We start from the raw sequence: 18921 nt of genomic DNA, 5'->3' as shown, positions 1-18921 counted from the left end.
AATAATTTTTAATCCTATTAATTTTTGTTGTCGCTTTTTACTTCTACTTATTTAGTGTCTGAGTTTGATTTAGATTATGTTGATGTTGAAATTGTGTGAACAGATGTTTGGTAAGTCAACAGAGGTTTAATAGGATTAAAGGTTGGTTTAAGGTGAACAGATAAGTGCAAAGACAAAATAATGTATACAATTTGATCATCAATAAGAGTTTTTTTTTTTTTTTTGAAGAATTTGCTCCTCCAAGTTACAAACACACCAGTATTTGCTGTTGTAAAAGGTCTGTTGTAGCTATAAAAGGTAAAAGAGAACATTTGCTGATAAAGTAAGTTTGAAGAAGCAAAGTTCTGCTATGGGCCAACAGATGTTAAAGAACAAAAGATGATAGTCAAATTATGCTGCTCAACAAAGGTCTTTATAGTAACAGTGGTTAGGCTAATAGCAGATGTTGGGAGTTTGTTAGGCTATTAGATGTTGCTCACTAGGTGAACATTGTAATTGTAATCTGTGTATAAGCATGCTGCTAACATCATTCTTCTCATTCTTATGAAACAACTGTTTATCCTAATGACTGTTGATTTACCATTGCTGAATAAATGAATAAATTTTAATCCTATTAATCTTTGTTGTCGCATTTTACTTTTACTTATTTTAGCAAGCATAAGTATTATTATATAGTTTTGAATATCATCTAAGGATTGCAGACCGATATTGATATAGATGTGTAATTGTGTCTGAGTTTGATTTAGATTATGTTGATGTTGAATTGTATGTGAACAGATGAGTGTAAACACAAAATAATGTATAAAATTTGATCATCAATAAGAGTTTTTTTGAAGAAATTGATCCTCCAAATTACAAAAAGTCAATACTTGCTGTTGTAAAAGGTCTGTTGTAGTTAAAGTCTGGCAAAAGAGAGCATCTGCTCATGAAGAATGTCTGAAGTCGCAAAGGTCTGCTATGGGCCAACAGATGTTAACAAACAACAGATGATATTCAAAATATGCCGCTTAACAGAGGTTTTCATAGTAACAGTGGTTAGGCTAATAGCAGATGTTGGGAGTTTGTTAGGCTGTTACATGTTGCTCACTAGGTGAACATTTGTAATTACAATCTTTCTATAAGCATGCTGCTGACATCCTTCTTCTGAAACAACTGTTTATCCTAACAACTGTTGATTTACCACTACTGAAAAAAACTATTTTTGAAACCTCTGCTTGGCTAAAAATTCATCCACTGCTAAAAAGGTATCGTCTGTTGTCATAATTTCTGTTTATCCTAATGACTGTTGATTTACTATTGTTTCCAACCTCTGTTGTTACCCAATAGAGGTTTCCAAACAATTTGTCATCCATTATTAGAAGTGCTTAGGTTAAAAGCATGATGATGAAAGCATTCTTCTCATTCTTATGAGAAAAAAGTTTGTTATTCTACTGCATATATTTCCATTTCTATTTTATCTTCTTCCATTGTGATCATCTTAACTGTCACAACAATCATAACTTCTGTTTATGCTAACGACCCGTTGACTTACGCTGTTCCTAACTTCTGTTGTTGGCCAACGGTGGTTTCCAAACAACTGTCATCCATTATCACAAGAGAGGTTTTGACGTGGACAGATGTTAGCCATCAGATATTTGTAACTACTGCCACGTCGGCATTCACTTAGTTACAAAAGTGTTGGTTATATAATTATTTTAAACATATTTAATTTTAATATATTTATATATAGTATAAATATTACAATTTTAAATTTTTTTATCCCTTAGTTACAAAGGTTATATACAATTTGTAATAACAGTAATACTTATAACTTACTTAAATTAATTAACTACACATTATTTTCCCTTATGTAAATATCATAAATCAATGAGGGCTGTTTGTGTAACTATATGTTAAATCAGTTGAAATTTGGGGGAACGAACAGTTCTGTGCATACAGACCATCATTACACATCAACAACTATCATCTTTCAAATCTTCACCCAAAATACTTCTTCATCACCGTGTTTGAAAAGGGTTCAACATTCATCCCCGTCTTCTTCTACGACAGACTTCAATCGGCCGATTTCATTGTTGATTTACTAAGAACAGGCATGTACATTCAACTTATGATGAAGTTTGTAGTCTTTTTTCGGTCTTAAATGAATCGAATCATTGTAGATATACCATTATAGACAGTTGCGAGTACAAATTGAAAAATGATTTAGTTAAGTAGTTGTATTATTTACGGAGAACATGTTAAAGGATCATTATTTGGAAAAAAAAAATTCAGTAGATAATCTCTGTTTTCAAGCATAGATAATAGCTGATGTTAGTGTTTATCATAAAATCCAGATTCTCAGTTATGTAGTATGGTTAAGATTTATTCAATGCAGTTTCAGAAGTTTTCTTTTTGTGCGAGTAATATACTCTGTTTCAGTAGATATTCTCTGTTTCATGGATATATAAAATCCCGATTTTATGTTCTTTGTTTTCAAGATTTACTGAGTAATACTTATAAGGAATTCTTGGTACTGTTTTAATGTTTATGATTTAAATTCATGTTTAATTTATCTTACTAATACATTAGGATCTATTGAACAGACTTTGCTTCAACAGACCTTATCATATGTTGATCATGATCTGTTAAAGCTCTTATGTTAAACATCCTTTGTTGAACTGCATCATCTGTTCATCCACAGCAGACGTTAGCTTCATCATAGTTTTGTATTCATCAGCAGAGGTTCTCTTTGGCAGACGTTTGGTTCAACAGTCTTTGTGTTTATCAGCAGAAGTTGTTTGGTTCAACAGACATTCTCTGTTTCAGTAGATATTCTCTGTTTCAGGGATATATAAAATCCCGATTTTATGTTCTTTGTTTTCAAGATTTACTGAGTAATACTTGCAATTTTTTATTTTTTGTCTGTTTAGTTTCTTTCAGATTTATTTTTTTAATTTACGATCTTTTCTTTCCATGTTGATTTCTTACTTTTTTTAAATGATTATTGTTTTTTGTTTTTTATTTTCATTTTATTTGTTTCCGAATTCATCATTGTAACTTTTAAATATTTTGAACTTTGTATCATTATGGATGTCTTCTTTTTTCAGATTCTCAACGAAAATAGGGAGAATATCGTTCTACAAGTGTTTTTCATCAGTCATCAAGGAATTCTTGGTATTGTTTTAATGTTTATGCTTTAAATTCATGTTTAATTTGTTTTACTAATACGTATTTTGAAATGCTTATCATTGATTGATTGCGTATGTGTTTATCCATGATCAACACCTGCAAAAATCAACAAACAATCAAACAACTTTGAAACAATGATATAAGCACCTTTTGTACGAATCGGAAATGCCGTTTCGTGCGAACTGGTCAAGTTTGACTGGTTAAACAAGACTGAGCACTTTCGGACAAATCGGGTATGCCGTTTCGTGCGAATTTGATGAGTTTTTCAAGAAACAGTTTTAATCACTTTCGTCCGAATGAGTATGTCACTTCGTACGAAAGTGATTGGTGAAACTCGAACGACCTGCGAACTTCAAGTTATGTTTTTCATGATATTTTCAACAATTTTCAATGATTCAGTTTGAATTTTGATATGATTCTTTCAAGGATTGATTAAAACATGATTTCGCACATTATATCCAAAAAATCAGAAAAATTTATCCATGAATTCGACATCAATTTTGCGTTTTAAATTGAAAGAAGATGAGTAGAAGAAATGTGAGTAGAAAGATGATATCAGATCCAAATTGGCTTGAAATATGCATGATTTTGCTGGAATATTGTGCTAGCCTATCGTTGAAACCGGTCTCCTGCTCTGATACCACTTGATAGGACCGTTTCAGGTCTCGAAAGTTGCAACCGGTCACAAAGTCTTCATATCTCGCGGAATCCGAGTATGAAGTTGACATGCACAAGAACAAGCTAATTAAACTGGTTTCTATTGATGATTTGAAGTTACAGATCCACAAAATCAAATGGACAGAGTTTCCTCTCTCAAGTCCACAACTCTTACAAATGACAAGACTTGATCCCCTATTTATAGGCATTCCCATTCGTCCCAACAGGTACTGATGAAGTGACACTCTCGTACGAGAGTGCCTGGGACGGATCAGAAACCCCATTCGTACAAACTGCACATTCGTATGAATGTGTACAAACATTACAATCTTGTCTTGTCTATCACAAAAACCTATACAATCAAATACGACTCTATACATTGACAATTATGAACATGATTGACGGAAGCAATAGACATACTGCATTCACAGGTAGACTGGTGACCATCTCTGGGTCCCATACAGGGCGGTCCCAAAACTCCAAGACCCACCTTGCCAATCTTAGTCTGAGTTTAGTGAGGGTCTCGCAGGTGAAGAAGTTGGGTGGGACAGCTCAAGATTAGGCAACACTAGATCCATCTCGCTGATGTGGTAACAAATGGAGTCATGGATCCACAATCTTGTTGAGGTTTACAAAGTACGGCTGAGATGAAGATGGAACTCTTTAAGAGGTGTTTTCCATCACTTTATTGCGAAAGAATGCAACACGATCTATATCATGAAGAGGGTGTTTGTCATCGAGGCGAAGACTGGTAAGTAACCTCCAATTGTTTTCTCATCACACATGCCCACACTGCGTACTGTGTAGGGATTAGGGACATCACCTTAGACCGCAGTTCCATGGGCAAATTGCTAAGTTGATTAGAGACTTCCATTCAGTGGCGGAGGCAAATTTTTTATAAGGAGGCTACCCCTCAACTCCGTTTTTGTAGTGTAAAAAATACCCTTCAAATCCGTGTACGTAGTGTAAATTTTTTTTATCTTTTTATACAAATGATACCCCTAATCTCCCCACAAAAAATTAAGATACCCCTAAAATTTGGGCTAGCTCCGCCACTTCTGCCATTCCAATTAGATTAAACATAAAACCATTAGTATCCATTTGATATTAAATAAATTTATTGGTTTAAGTAACACCATTACTTAATAACATAGTTCATGGGATATTTAACCTGGATTAAAAAATCACAAGTTTGCAACTTCAGGTCTTTCACTACACAATGTGTCTGACTGGTAAAACATGAAAAATATTTTTATCAAAGTCTCACTATATTCATATAAAACTTTTAATTGAAGCGTCACACGCCTTGTGATTACAAGTACATTAAATCCCTAAAGCTATAGTGTCAACAAATATATGATGAAACAAACAACACATAATTCTTGCAGTCACATATTCACTCAATTTAATCTCAAGTAATATAAGTAAATACATTCATCTAACACAAAACTAACTGTCAAACAATAACTTATAATTATATGATACATGAACTTCACATTCATCTTTTTCATCAGTTTACACCCAAATGTTGCCAATCTAAATGTAATTTCATTGTATGAACCAAAATTATTGGTTTCTTTAAAAACAAATTAAACGTAATAACATGTACTAAATATAATTAAACACATGAAACAAGTGATTAGTATTAAACATCAACTTGGGAAGAAATTTGAAAACACAACTGACCTGATATTCAGTTGTTGAAATTGAAAAAAATGTCGTACAAAAATTTGAAGAAATATCAGTTTTAGAAAATGTTGTACAAAAAATTGAAGAAATATCAGTTTTAGTAATCATGAAACCTATAAGAAGAAAAAGAAATCGAGATTACCTTGGTATGAATGTGGTTGAATGTTGTTGGTAAGAATCACCGACATATGGTTTTTGTAATGTAAATAGGGTTTGATTTGGAAAGATAGGCAATCTACTGATCGAACTCTAACACTCCAGTTATGTTGTTATAGTCGTTGGGTTTTGGAGGAGGATTTAAGGAATTAGTTTCCAATTCTCAATTGAAATACTAATCATAATGTTTTTAATTTTAAAATACCCTTGATAAAATTTACGCTAATAATTGTACTTTAAGATAACCAATCAACAAAACCAAATTCTAATCCGGCTCAGTTTTGGTTTCGGCCCTAATTTTTGACATTACATGGGTGCTCAATTTTTGTTTCGTAACCCAATATATGTAGTTCGGATTTTACATAATTCGATTTTAGTTTAATACCAAACATGTAATTTCAATAGGCTTAATTGGTTTGTTGAACACCCACGTACGCATTTCATGATTGATGCTAGTATTTCTGTGTTCATAGCTTTTAAAAATAACTATATAATTATATATATATATATATATACATATATATATATATATATATTATAATCGGGTATTAATAGGACAATATAACTTTATATTATTTGATATATTTTTATAAAAATCATGAATGTGTTTCATATACACTTGTGGTGTGGGTGTTAGTGGACTCACTCTATTTCTCCTTTAGTTGGTGTTTTTTTCCTTCCTATGATATATGTTGATGCATAATGTCTATCGCCTGCGTCATCAGTCTATGTCGTGTCATTAGTATGTAATAGGTTTTAAATGTTAAAGTTTATGTGTAGTAGCCAGGTCGCATGACCTGAATGGTCAGGTCGCACGAGGAGGAGTTGTCCAGTTCGTGAGGTCTGGGTTTGTTATCCCGTGCGGTCTGGTAGGTCTATATATAGATCAGTAGTGTTCTTCATTTGTAACATTCTGGAGAATTTTGTACCGAAGTGCTAAATTCTCTCTGTACCTAAACGTCTAAAATCAATGAAGAACATGTTTAAAGTGACTTTCTACTCTTCTACTCTTGTTCTAACACTGATTGACGGTTTCTAGTCTGATTCCGCCTTTCTAGAAACTAGATCTGACTCTGATTGACTCGTTTGGATGAATCCTCGATCCTACAAGTGGTATCAGAGCTCAGGATGAGTCAAATCTGTTGATATCAGTGTTTTGAACGGTTTAGAATCATATACTTCTACTCTTTCTTGGATTTTCAGACGATTTCACGGATAAAATGGACTGAATTTTGGATATTATGCGTAAAACATCATTTTGAACAATCGTACAAAGTTGCAGATCATTTGATTCTTGTTCAAACTGTTTGAAAATTTTGATAAGGTAATTCTTCAAACGAAGTGAAACTATCCAAATCGTATGAAAATGATGCTCAAATCGTGTGAAAGTGATCAGATAATTTGATTCTTGTTCAAACCGTTTGAAAATCATGACCAGATCGCACAGTTTGGACCAGATCGTTTGAAAAGTTCAAACGGTGTGACCAGATCGCACGAGCTGAGATCAGATCGCACGAGCTGAGATCAGATCGTGTGAACTTATATCACCTTGTTTGAAAGTTTCAAACATTGTGACCTACTCGTGCGAGCTGAGTCCAGGTCGCTTGAAAATTCAGGTCGTTTGAAAGTTCAAGTAGTTTGAAATTTAGGTCGTTTGAAAGGTCTAGATCGTCTGAAAGTCCAGATTGTTTGAAAGTCCAGTTCGCTTGAAATTGTAAATTTTCAAAACTTAGAAATTTTTTGAAACATTTTTCAAAGTATAAAAATGGATAATCAAGAGTTTTACAATGCGTTTTTCGGAGGAGGTATGACTACACAAACTCCAGCAAGTATAGCACAGAATGTGAATATGGAGAACGAGCTAGGAACCATGCAAAAACCACTGAAACTGCTCAACATTGAAGATTATTCGGGGTAGCAGGATAGATTTCGCACGTGGGTTCAGGCGAATCACCTCGAATGCTGGCTGAAAGTTGAAACGAAATATGTAGTTCCTATGAATGATGCTGGTCTTCCGAAAACACTTAACACGTTAACTCCGGCTGAATAAGAACACTTTAAAGCCGAGAAGAAAATGGTCAGTATATTGCAACAGGCAATTAAGGAAGACATTTTGGTACTGTTACAACATCAGGGTGACGCGCAATCTATTTGGAATGCTCTTAAAATCAAATTTCTTGGGAGTGTGTCGATGATCAAAAGCAAAAAGGCGCTACTGAAAAAGGAATTCGACATATTTACTGCTATCAGTGGAGAATCAACGAAAGAGTTGATTGAGAGGTACTGTCACTTGGTAGTGGAGATGAAACGCTTGAATATAGATAAAATAGACGAAGAGTGGGTTGATAAGTTGGCTGACGCACTACCACAAGAAGAGTGGGGTACGTTCTTATTGGTTTTGAAGAACAATTTGGAATACGTGGGTTTCAATTTAAGTACGTTTATTGAGAGAATTGAAGCTCAGGAGCTTGAACTTCGGAAGATGAGGAAAATGAAATCTGCAAACGTACAACAAGATGTTCAACTTTATTACAAAGGAAACTCACCTGCCACCTCTGCTCCAAGTCCAAAGATTCAAACGACATTCAGTGCAGATTCTTCATCGGGAGTATCTCAAAGCATGCCTAACAACAACTTTTCACCGTTTCAAAATTATGAACCGAATCCTAAGGTTCAGAGTTTTCAAGAACAGGTTTCTTCTCAAAGTTCTTCAGGTTCGAACAATCAGAATTATAGTCATGGGATACAGTGCAATATTGATGTTAATATAAAAAAACGGTCAAGATTTTACCGAGACAGTCGCAAAACAGCATATAGCACTTCTAGCTTCTGTACTTGAGTCTTACGATAGTCTAGTAGCCGGACGAATTGGTAACCTAGACATGACTAAAGAAGATTACGATCAAATTGATCCCGAGGAACTAGAACTCATCGACATAAAATGGGGTATGGCGAGCATTGTGAGAAGAGCTCAGTGGTTCATGGAAATTACCGGAAGAAGTAGTCTCGCAGGTCTTGATCCTAAACTTGGATTTGACAAATCAAAGGTGACTTACTTCAAGTGTAAAGAGAAGGGGCACTTCAAACGCGAATGTCCGAACAGAGAAGTTAATAACCACTAGAATCCATTCGCCAACGATTATTACCGGCAGACCATCTATCATAAAAATAGTCAATAACCATTCAATCCACGACCTCAAATCGAGAACAGTCAATCCAAACAAACAGAAAAAGCTCTTTTAGTGAATCAAGATGACGAAAAGATTCCAGAAGGCTTCAGTTGGGATAAGTACGTTCCAGGAGGTGGTCTTGCAATGATGGCTGAAATTATTGAAGAGCTGGAACCGGAAATCAAGGAATGTGTTCCTAAAGTTGAAGAAGTCAGTGAAGTGGTGAATGAAGAAAGTTTTGCAGATCTAGAAGAGGAGGCAGCAGCGGTCTACTATTATTAGTCTAAACATGGGGTTATTACTAATGCATTTAAATCTATAATGCCAGCCAATGTGTTTGATTCTTTTGCAGGTTTCTTTTGTGAACTGACTACGGGTTTTTGCCCACAGTACGAAGTTGAACAAACTCCGGTTCAAGAGATCATTGATGTCTCAAAGGAAATGAATGAAGAGACTTTGAAAGAAATAGCAGACAAAGCTCTTATGGTCAAGCTGCAAGAGGTAGAACAAACTAAAACACCTTCTGATAACAATGAGACCAAAGATGCAACTCAAGAGTTAGTGTCAGTTGAAAAGGAGTCAATTATCGAGACTTGTGATATGTATGAGTCAGGAGAGAAGTCCGTGTCCGATGACAAATCAGAAAATGTGAAGTCCGAATCCGGAGAGAAATCGGAGTCTGAGTCCGGAGAGTTTGGTAAATCGGAAAGTAAAAATAATAAACAAGAAAATGTTTTTGAAAAAGTTGATCCAATTCTTGAAATGCCATGCGAAAATTGTTTGAAACCATGCATGGATTGTCTTGAAAAAGACAAACAGTTTCAAGAGTTAAAAAAGTTTAACGACAGATTAAAATTTGATTTTAATGATGTTAAATAAGCTTATGACACTCTGTCACGATCAATTAAAATGATTCATACTGAGAGTAAAGAAAATGATAAAATTGCTAATTTGCTCAAAGCTACGGTCATGGAAAAGCAAATGTCGATTAACATCCATCTGGACAAAATCGCATCTCTAAAGAAGGAACTTGAACTGATGCGCATTGAGATAGAAAGAGTCGACAAAAAGCTAATCAGTTATCTTTCATCTTCATATGTGATTGATCAGATCGTTCCTCAACAAACTGAAGTTAAACCAGCTTTCAAAAATGTTCCACCCCCAATGTGGAATCATTATACTTAGAAATATCCAGACGGGATGGAGGAGGCATTGAATCTCAAACTGAGAACAGAAGAGAATGAGTTACCGGAAAACATAGATGTTACATTCTCTCCGTCTGACACCGACAACGAGTCACAATTGGTTAAAACAATTGTAGACCAAGTGTTGGATGAAGAGAGTGATAACACTGATTTCGAAACGGTTAAAACTCATTTTGAGAATTCCAGTTCAGAATCTGAAGATGACGAAAAATTTCTTGATAAGTTTATCCCAAAGTCAGATAAAGTTTCGGATGACGATTCGATCATTGTGGTTTACACGATGACCGGAACTGACAAACTGTATACTGATTTTGAGTACCCGATTCAGAATGCGAACCTAGAAAAGGTTGAAAAAGTTTTTAAACTCGTGGAAATTGATATCTCAGAAGTTAACAACAATTCGTTTCTATCAAAACCAAAAAAATCTTTTGTTAAACAACAACCGACAAATAACCCGGGAAAGAAAAATGAATGGGTGGGTAACCATGGTAATAACAAGAGACATGGTAATAATCACAAAAAGAAAGGTGTTGGTTTTGAGATGAAAATGGCTAAGAAAGAAGTTAAGCCAAAAGAAAAATTGAGTGAAGTGTTTGTGGCTGGTAATAATACAGAAGTCGAAAAGGATTATATCTTTAGTAAGCAAGCAATTGACAATTTTATTGCGGCCAAAAAGATAAGAGACGAGGCCAACAGATCCACTTTTGTTGAATATGACAAAAGAATCTGTTATCGATGCAATGAAATCGGTCACATCGCCAAACAATGTGTCAAAGAGATAATAAAACCAGTTTTCCATAAACCAAAACCAAAAATTTCAAAGGATGTTAAGGGAAAATCACCTATGGTATCCCCCGTGCGTATTCTTAAACGCGGTGAATCATTGAAGTCAGAGGACAAACCAAAATCAACTTTTGAAATTGGTGAATCTTCAAAATCACAAAAGACTTCAAAGGTTTATTCTAAAACAAAGACTTCCCAAAGTCAATCATGGGTGGAGAAACCTAAACATTCTTTTGAGGAAAAGAAAATGGAAGAAGTTTTAAAATCTGAATCGAAAATCTTTGCAACCACTGATGAGAAAATTGAGTTTGAGTTAGATAAGTTGATTGAACAATTCCCACCTATCAAGGAAGGAGCTCTAAAATCAAAACCAAAATCTGATGTTCCAAATTTTGTTTTTAACATTCCAAAAGTTGACATAGTAGCTCATGATATTGTCTTTGGTAGTGTACCAAATGTTGAAAAATCTTGGGTATCATTGTTTAAGTAAATGTTTTTTTGCTGTGTGTAGGGGCTTCCAAGGTCTATCATTTCTAAATGGATAATGGATAGCGGCGCCTCACGGCACATGACAGGGGTGTTAGCACTTTTATACGACGTCAAGTCAATCAATGGCGGTTATGTCGGGTTAGCTGGAACTCAAGGTGGAAGAATTGTTGGAGAAGGAATACTTACTAACGGGGTCGTATAATTCGATAAAGTGAATTACATTGCTGAGTTAGAAAACAATTTGTTGAGCATTTCTCAGATTTGTGATAAGTCATTTACTGTTCATTTTACAAAAGATGAATGTCTGATTCTTAAACAAGGGTTTAAAATACCCGAAGAAATGGTGTTGATGCGCGCTCCTCGTGAAAACGATCTCTATATACTAGACTTGAGCGTTGCAACAACGACAGACAAAAAGGCACAATGCTTTGTGAGTAAGACGAAGGCGACCGAAAAAGAATCCATCATGTGGCATCGTAAAATGGGCCATATTCACTTGAGAAAGATGAATTTTTTAGTTCATAATGATCTTGTAGACGGTGTTAATTTGAAAAGCTTCCATCTTAACGATGATTGTATTGAATGTAAGAAAGGGAAGCAGACGAAGAAATCGCACCCGAAAAAGCTTTTGAACTTCATCAGATTACCGCTTGAAAGACTCCATATGGATCTTTTCGGACCAATAAATGTGAAAAGCATAAGTGGAGATCTATATTGTTTAGTTGTTACTGACGACTTTACAAGATTTTCTTGGGTGTTGTTTCTAGAGAAAAAAGAGGAAACGTTTGATTCTTTGATGAAGTTATTCAAAAAGATGGAGAATGTTTACAAACTGCCGATTAGACGTATTCGAAGCGACAATGGCACGGAATTCAAGAACAACCGCATGACTGAATTCTGCAATGATAAGGGCATTCTTCATGAGTTCAGCGCACCGTATACTCCTCAACAAAACGGTGTCGCAGAACAAAAAATCGTACGTTGATCGAAAGGGCTCGTATCATGTTAGCAGATTCGAAATTACCGGTATATTTTTGGAATGAAGCGGTTGCCACGACATGTTACATGTTCAATCGGGTTCTTACGGTGAAGAAGTACAAGAAAACCTGTTTTGAATTACTTCATATTTACAAACCGAATTTGAAGTACTTAGAACCATTCGGTATGCACATTCATTGATCCGGACGGTAAATTTGGTGCGAAAGCTAATGAAGGTTTTTTTGTAGGATACGCTAGTCCGTTGAAGAGAGTTTTTGTTCCGAGTTTGGGGAAGATCATACAAGTTCAACACGTTGACTGTCAACAGTTTACCGCTCTGAATCAACTTCCCAGAAACAGGTTGCTATTTGATTACGACAATCTTTGGGAGTCATTCCATTTACCGACAGAACCGAATGAAGAGGAACTGGCGTTCTTATACCAACAACAGCAGTCTCTTTCACAAGAGCAAGTGCCGAGACTGTTGGTGGTTTCCTCGCCCACCGTGGGTTCAAATGATCATGAGGCTGGTCCTAGTGGAACTGCACATGTACCCCCAGAAGAAACAGCTCCAATATTTGACCAATCTGACGACTCAGAATCTGAAACCGATCCGATTTATGACGAGGAATCAAATATTGCGACTTCAAATGCTATTGATCACACGGGTGATCAAAATATAATAAATTTTCAATCAAAAGTGAGTGTATCGGATACGATCATGCCAAGAACGTTATCTTACCATATGTCGGAGCAAATCATTGGTGACCTTCAAAGCGGCGTGAAAACCCGCGAACAAATAAACAAAGCGCTTACATGTTTTTATTCCTCCGTAGCACCTTTACAAGAAGAGTTCTCATTAAAATGTTTTATCTCGCAGGTAGAGCCGAAAACGTATAAAGACCGGCTGACTGAAGACTGCGGCAATATCCAAGGGGGAGTTTGTTGATGCATAATGTCTATCGCCTGCGTCATCAGTCTATGTCGTGTCATTAGTATGTAATAGGTTTTAAATGTTAAAGTTTATGTGTGGTGGCCAGGGCGGACGACCTGAATGGTCAGGTCGCACGAGGAGGAGTTGTCCAGTTCGTGCGGTCTGGGTTTGTTATCCCGTGCGGTCTGGCAGGTCTATATATAGATCAGTAGTGTTCTTCATTTGTAACATTCTGGAGAATTTTGTACCGAAGTGCTGTCCAATTCTCTCTGTACCTAAACGTCTAAAATCAATGAAAAACATGTTTAAAGTGACTTTCTACTCTTCTACTCCTGTTCTAACACTGATTGACGGTTTCTAGTCTGATTCCGCCTTTCTAGAAACTAGACCTGACTTTGATTGACTCATTTGGATGAATCCTCGATCCTACAATATAATCTTTTACTTTCCAGTATATAGATCGACTTAGATTCGTTGTAAGTTAAGCCTTATGTAATAAGTCGGATGGTTATGCAACGAAAGACTTGAATACAAATGCAAGGATGCTTGTATTACTCAAAGGAAAGTATTACAAGGATGGTACAAGGTCTTTACAAGGTGTTTTTGGAGGTAGTTTGCTCGAATGGCAAACCATCCTGTTTATACTACTTAGCCTAAATCTGGATTGTTCCTAATCTAGACTTTTTTAAGTATAAAATAATACAAATATCTTGGATACTTACAAGGAACATTCTAGCTATTATTGACATACTATTTATGATATTTTGATGGAGTCTTCTAGATCCTTAAAATACAATGCCCTTGATTAATCTAGATGGTTCCACACTTGTCCAGATTAAAGTAGAGTCTTTCGGAGTCTTCCGTAATGCTCTAGAGTGGTCCGGGTTGTTCCATAACATTCTAGGGTGTTCCAGAATCTTTCGGGATGTTCGTGGTCATTCCAAAACCTTACGGGGTGTTCTAGGTTGTATCGGAGTGTCCCAGGGTGTCGTAGATGTTTCTAGTTTTATGCGGGAACTTTTGGAACTCAAGAAATGTGGCTCCATTTTAGGCGGAGGGTTTAGTTTTTTTTTAGGGGGGGGGGGTTCCCCGGTAAAATTATATGAATGAACTAAAAATACATTACGTGCATTCTTACCTCTCGATACATACATCAAGGAGAAAAGAACCACAAAACAAAATACAAACATTATACCAAATATAGAGGCTCAAGCCCAAAAAAACATACGAAACATAACTAACAAAAGAACCACTAAGCTAAAGCTTCATAAATCTTGTCGTCTCATCCATCTCAGACTCGACTTCAACATTATCTTCATTTGCTCTTGAATCCATAGCTTCCTTTGTTGATTCCTCCTTTTTAAGCCTACTAAAATACTCTTTAAGTCGATCCGACCACTTATCAAATTCTTGATTAGGAGGCTGTGTATTAGACTTGAAATATTTTTGGGCTTCCTTAATTTCATATTCCCATAATCCAACATCTACATTTAAACATTCATCATCCGATCCATCTTCATCATTTAACCCTTCAATTCTATTTGAAACTTTTATTAGGCCTTTCTTAACAGGCACAATAGGCCCTTTTAAAACATCAAAATAACAACTTCCCATTACTTTTGATCCACGAATCATCACAAATGGGCCTGTCACTTTTTGTGATTTATCCGAATCAACAAACTCCAAAACTGGGCCATGTTTCAACCCAGCTTGCACACGGACTAATGGTGGAAAGTTCTCCAATACAGCTGGCTCCCTTTCGGCTTTAGTTTAGGTTGCCGAGAAGGCTTTTTTTGGGCCTTTGATTTCTTTTCAACTTCCGTAAACTTAGCATCCATTTGGGCATTGCCCTTGTCCACATTCTTTTGTAAATTAATACCCATCCTATTAACTATTCCAGCATGTGATTTTATATTTGGGGTCGGCCCACTAAAATCACTTTTCTTACGTTTGTCACTTAAATGACCAACAACATCACATATAGGGTAAATTACACTTTTCGTCTTTTATGTTTGTAGCGAGTTGCGATAGATCACCTTTAACTTTAATAATTACAATCATAGTCCTTTGTTTGCAAAACCTGTTATAACTTAGGTCCTTTAACCCTAACCTGATTAAAACTTTCAGTTAAGTGAGATCATGTGCAACCCATATGAGGACAAAACAGTCATTCAATAAAAAAAAAGGATATCAAAATTTTAAAACTTATAAAGCTAAACCATCATCATTATCTCCCCTTTCTCTCTCACCCTGTAGTCACTTTCTAATACCTCTTCTAAAACCATCATCATCATCATCATCATCATCATCATCATCATCATCATCATCATCATCAGGCCACCACTTCTACAACCATCTTTGAGAAATTGGGCTTTGGGGATTTTAGAACAGTGAGTGAAGCCATTTGGGATTTTAGAAAAGAACAGTGACACAAATTTCAGATCAACGGCAACACGAATTTATTCGCCACTAAACCCTTCAACATACCGATACACAATACACAAAACAAGGGGTTCAAGTGTATTGCCAAGACAAAATAAATATATGTCAATCATCAATATCGTAAAACACTACAAACAATTCATCTTATAAAAGTCTCATCAGATAAATGATCAAAACTTCAAATTAACGAATACCGAACACAACCGACCTCAAATCGGCACATATCTCTTCAAAACCTGCTTCCCTGTAACCGCCACTCCCACCGCAAGTCCACCAATCGCTCCGGCCATCGCCGTCGACCTCGGCCCCCCGCCGCCTTATACAACGCACCAGTCTCCAACCCTGCAACCACAGTATTAATATAATCATCCGTATCTTTAACCACCACCATCCCACTCTCCATACCTGCATACAACAATCCAATAATTCCGACATGATTCCCGTACTTTCCCCCAAAGTTTCCACACGAATTCAGGATCCGATTCACCTTGATCTTCTTACTATCGGCCGGTTCGAACGCCTTGACGCCTTGGCGGCGTCTCCGGTGAGGATTTATTCGGTGAAATCGGCGGATGATTTGTTGTACTTTTTCTTCTTTTTTTTTTCTTTTTGTCTATTGATTTGCTTGTTGAAGCTAGGGTTCCTCCTTTGAAGGTCAGTCTGCCCCCTTTCACTCTCTCGTATGCATCCGACTTGGTGAAGGATCAACAAACCCTCGTTTGATTATCTTTATGTGGGGTGGCGATGCCGCCGTGGCTCTGCCACAAGGGTGGTGGTGTCTGGCCGTTTTCTAGAGTGAGAGACATGAGAGAGAAGAAAGAGAAAGAGAAAGGATATTGTCATGTGTGCTGTGAAAATGAAAGAAAAAGAAGGATGTTTTATGTATTGAAGGAAAATTACTAAGATACTCTCATGTGCAAGGCACATGCAACATTTAACTGAAAATTTTAACCAGGTTTTGGCTAAAGGACGTAAGGCGTAACGAGTTTTCCAAATAAAGGACTGTAGATGTAATTATTAAAGTTAAAGGCTATCTATTGTAATCCGATACAAACATAAAGGACGAAAAGTGTAATTTACCCTCACATATAAGACTTACCCGGTGTCCCTTTGATGGTTGGAAGGTTAATTTTGACTTTATCTGGAAGCCCATTGGAAGCATTTGCAACCAAGACTCGAGCATAATTTAAAGGCCATTCTTTAGTCTCTCACATCTTTTAAAAGTCGCTTGATCTACCATTAACGGTTTCCCTACACAATTAATAATTTGCCCGATTGCCACCATTCCAAAGACTAAGAGGTAAATCCTTAGTAGCGACTCTATTGGAACCGTTTTTCGAATATCTGAAAAATTATTTCGAATATCTGAATTATCTCTAATATTACTCACTATGAAAAAAATATATAATATAAACTATACTTGAAATTTTACTTGTTCTTCTCAAGTTTCAACTTTAACTTTTTTTTGGACGGCTAGATCATCCGGTTAGGCTTTTGCCCTTTGATCACCCACGTCACGAGTAGTAATCCCGCGGTTGGCATATTATTGTCAGTTTGAAGCGTGCTACAGTTCGCGCCCGCAAGATTCGACCCTGAGACCTCCTGGGCAGGAACCCCACATAAGTGGGTAAACCTTCCCACCTCCCCCAAACCAATTGGTCTGCGGATCAGTGGCTTTAACTTAGGTGTTAATTGTTTTTTCTAAGGTAAAATGTCTGCAGTCTGCGGACCACATCTGCAGACATCTGTAGCAGAAGAGGTGGACCAAAGCTCTGCAGTCTGTAAGAAGAAGACTATTTTTTAACTTCTGCAAGCTACACAGTAAACAACAATTATAATCAAACAAGATGAACAACAAAATTCAGAATTTAAACAACAAAATTCAGAACTTAAACAACATAAATCAGAATTTAAACAACAAAAATTAGAATTTAAACAACAATTATATTTAATTGAAGGATAAATTAATAATCATGTATTCTAACATTTTCTAGAATCCGCTTCCTAGCTTTATCTACCTGCTTCCCTGTTTCACAATTTTCTCACCATCATCACACACATTCATCTGAATAATAATAATAATCTGAATCGGTGATCAATCATGGCGGTTCACCGATGGAAAACCTTCGCAGAGGACGAAGACCGATGGAAAACCTCGGCGGCGGTGGCTATGGAGGTGTGGGGGAGGTGTTGGCAGTGGTTGTGGAGGTGGGGGAGATGTTGGCGGTGGCTGTGGAGGTGGGGGAAGTGTCGGCGTTGGCTGTGGAGTTGGGGGAGGTGTTGCCAGTGGTTTTGTGGAGAAGGAGGAGGTGGTGACCGGCGGCATAGCAGCAGGAGGAGGATGACCGGGGTGGCGGCTGAGTTGGATGAGATGGAGAAGGAACTAGGGTTGGGGAAAAATAGAATGGAGAAGAGGAGTTCGTGTTTTGAGATTAGGGGGAGAGGGGTGGAGAGAGGTTGGAAAAGGTTAGAAGAGGTGGGAAGACATTAGACCATGTTTGCGTGGGAAGAGGACGCGCAGAGATTTGAAGACATTTTTAGTAAAATGTCTTCTAATAAACAAACGGTCTGCAGAGCTAAACGTCTGCGCGGTGCAGACATAAATAGTCAGAAGAGGTTTTTCTGAAAAAACAAACACCCCTTAGTTTGTTAGACCGTTCTATCTATCGTTATCTCTTCAATCTATCGTTATCCCAATCGAAATTCAAACAAATGAATTAAAGTTACTTTAAAATATTATTTGAAGTTACAAATTCAGTGCTTTAAAGTTTAAATGAATGAATTTGAGTTCATTCCGTCCAGACATATAGGTTTCGTACTTTTAAACAAACCAAGGTAGCGTTTGGTATGAAGGAATGGAAGGTGGAATGGAATGGATCATTCTAGTGGAATGAAAAGAAACATGTTTGGTTATCATGTGGTAATGGAATGGAGCATTCCAAAGGAATGTAACTCCTTCCAAATATAATAATTTTCATTCCTTGGTATGTAGGTGTTTTTTTTCCATTCCTTCAAGGAATGGAAAGAAATATGTTATTATTATTATTATTATTATTATTATTATTATTATTATTATTATTATTATTATTATTATTATTATTATTATTATTAATATTCATACTAATATTAATATATATCAAAAATCTATTATTAATTTTTTATCCTTAATTTATTATTATTATTATTATTATTATTATTATTATTATTGAGGCAATTTTATTTTTGTCGTTTTTAATACAGTTGTGTTTCG

General features: G+C 36.2%; 1 protein-coding gene across 1 annotated transcript; it reads right to left on the bottom strand.

Moving 5' to 3' along the window:
• Positions 1-14486: 14486 nt before the first annotated feature.
• LOC118488195 (formin-like protein 2) lies at positions 14487-17997 on the bottom strand. The gene is made up of 3 exons (XM_035985412.1): positions 17826-17997; positions 16002-16076; positions 14487-14812 (listed from the first exon to the last, which is right to left on the bottom strand). The coding sequence occupies exons 1-3, from the start codon at positions 17995-17997 to the stop codon at positions 14487-14489; spliced, it is 573 nt and encodes a 190-aa protein (XP_035841305.1).
• Positions 17998-18921: the final 924 nt, after the last annotated feature.

The sequence above is a fragment of the Helianthus annuus genome, chromosome 16, assembly GCF_002127325.2.
Source record: "Helianthus annuus cultivar XRQ/B chromosome 16, HanXRQr2.0-SUNRISE, whole genome shotgun sequence".
In the NCBI taxonomy this organism is placed as follows: Eukaryota; Viridiplantae; Streptophyta; class Magnoliopsida; order Asterales; family Asteraceae; genus Helianthus; species Helianthus annuus.
Note: the sequence above shows the minus strand (reverse complement) of the source record. Positions and strands in the feature narration are given on the sequence as shown.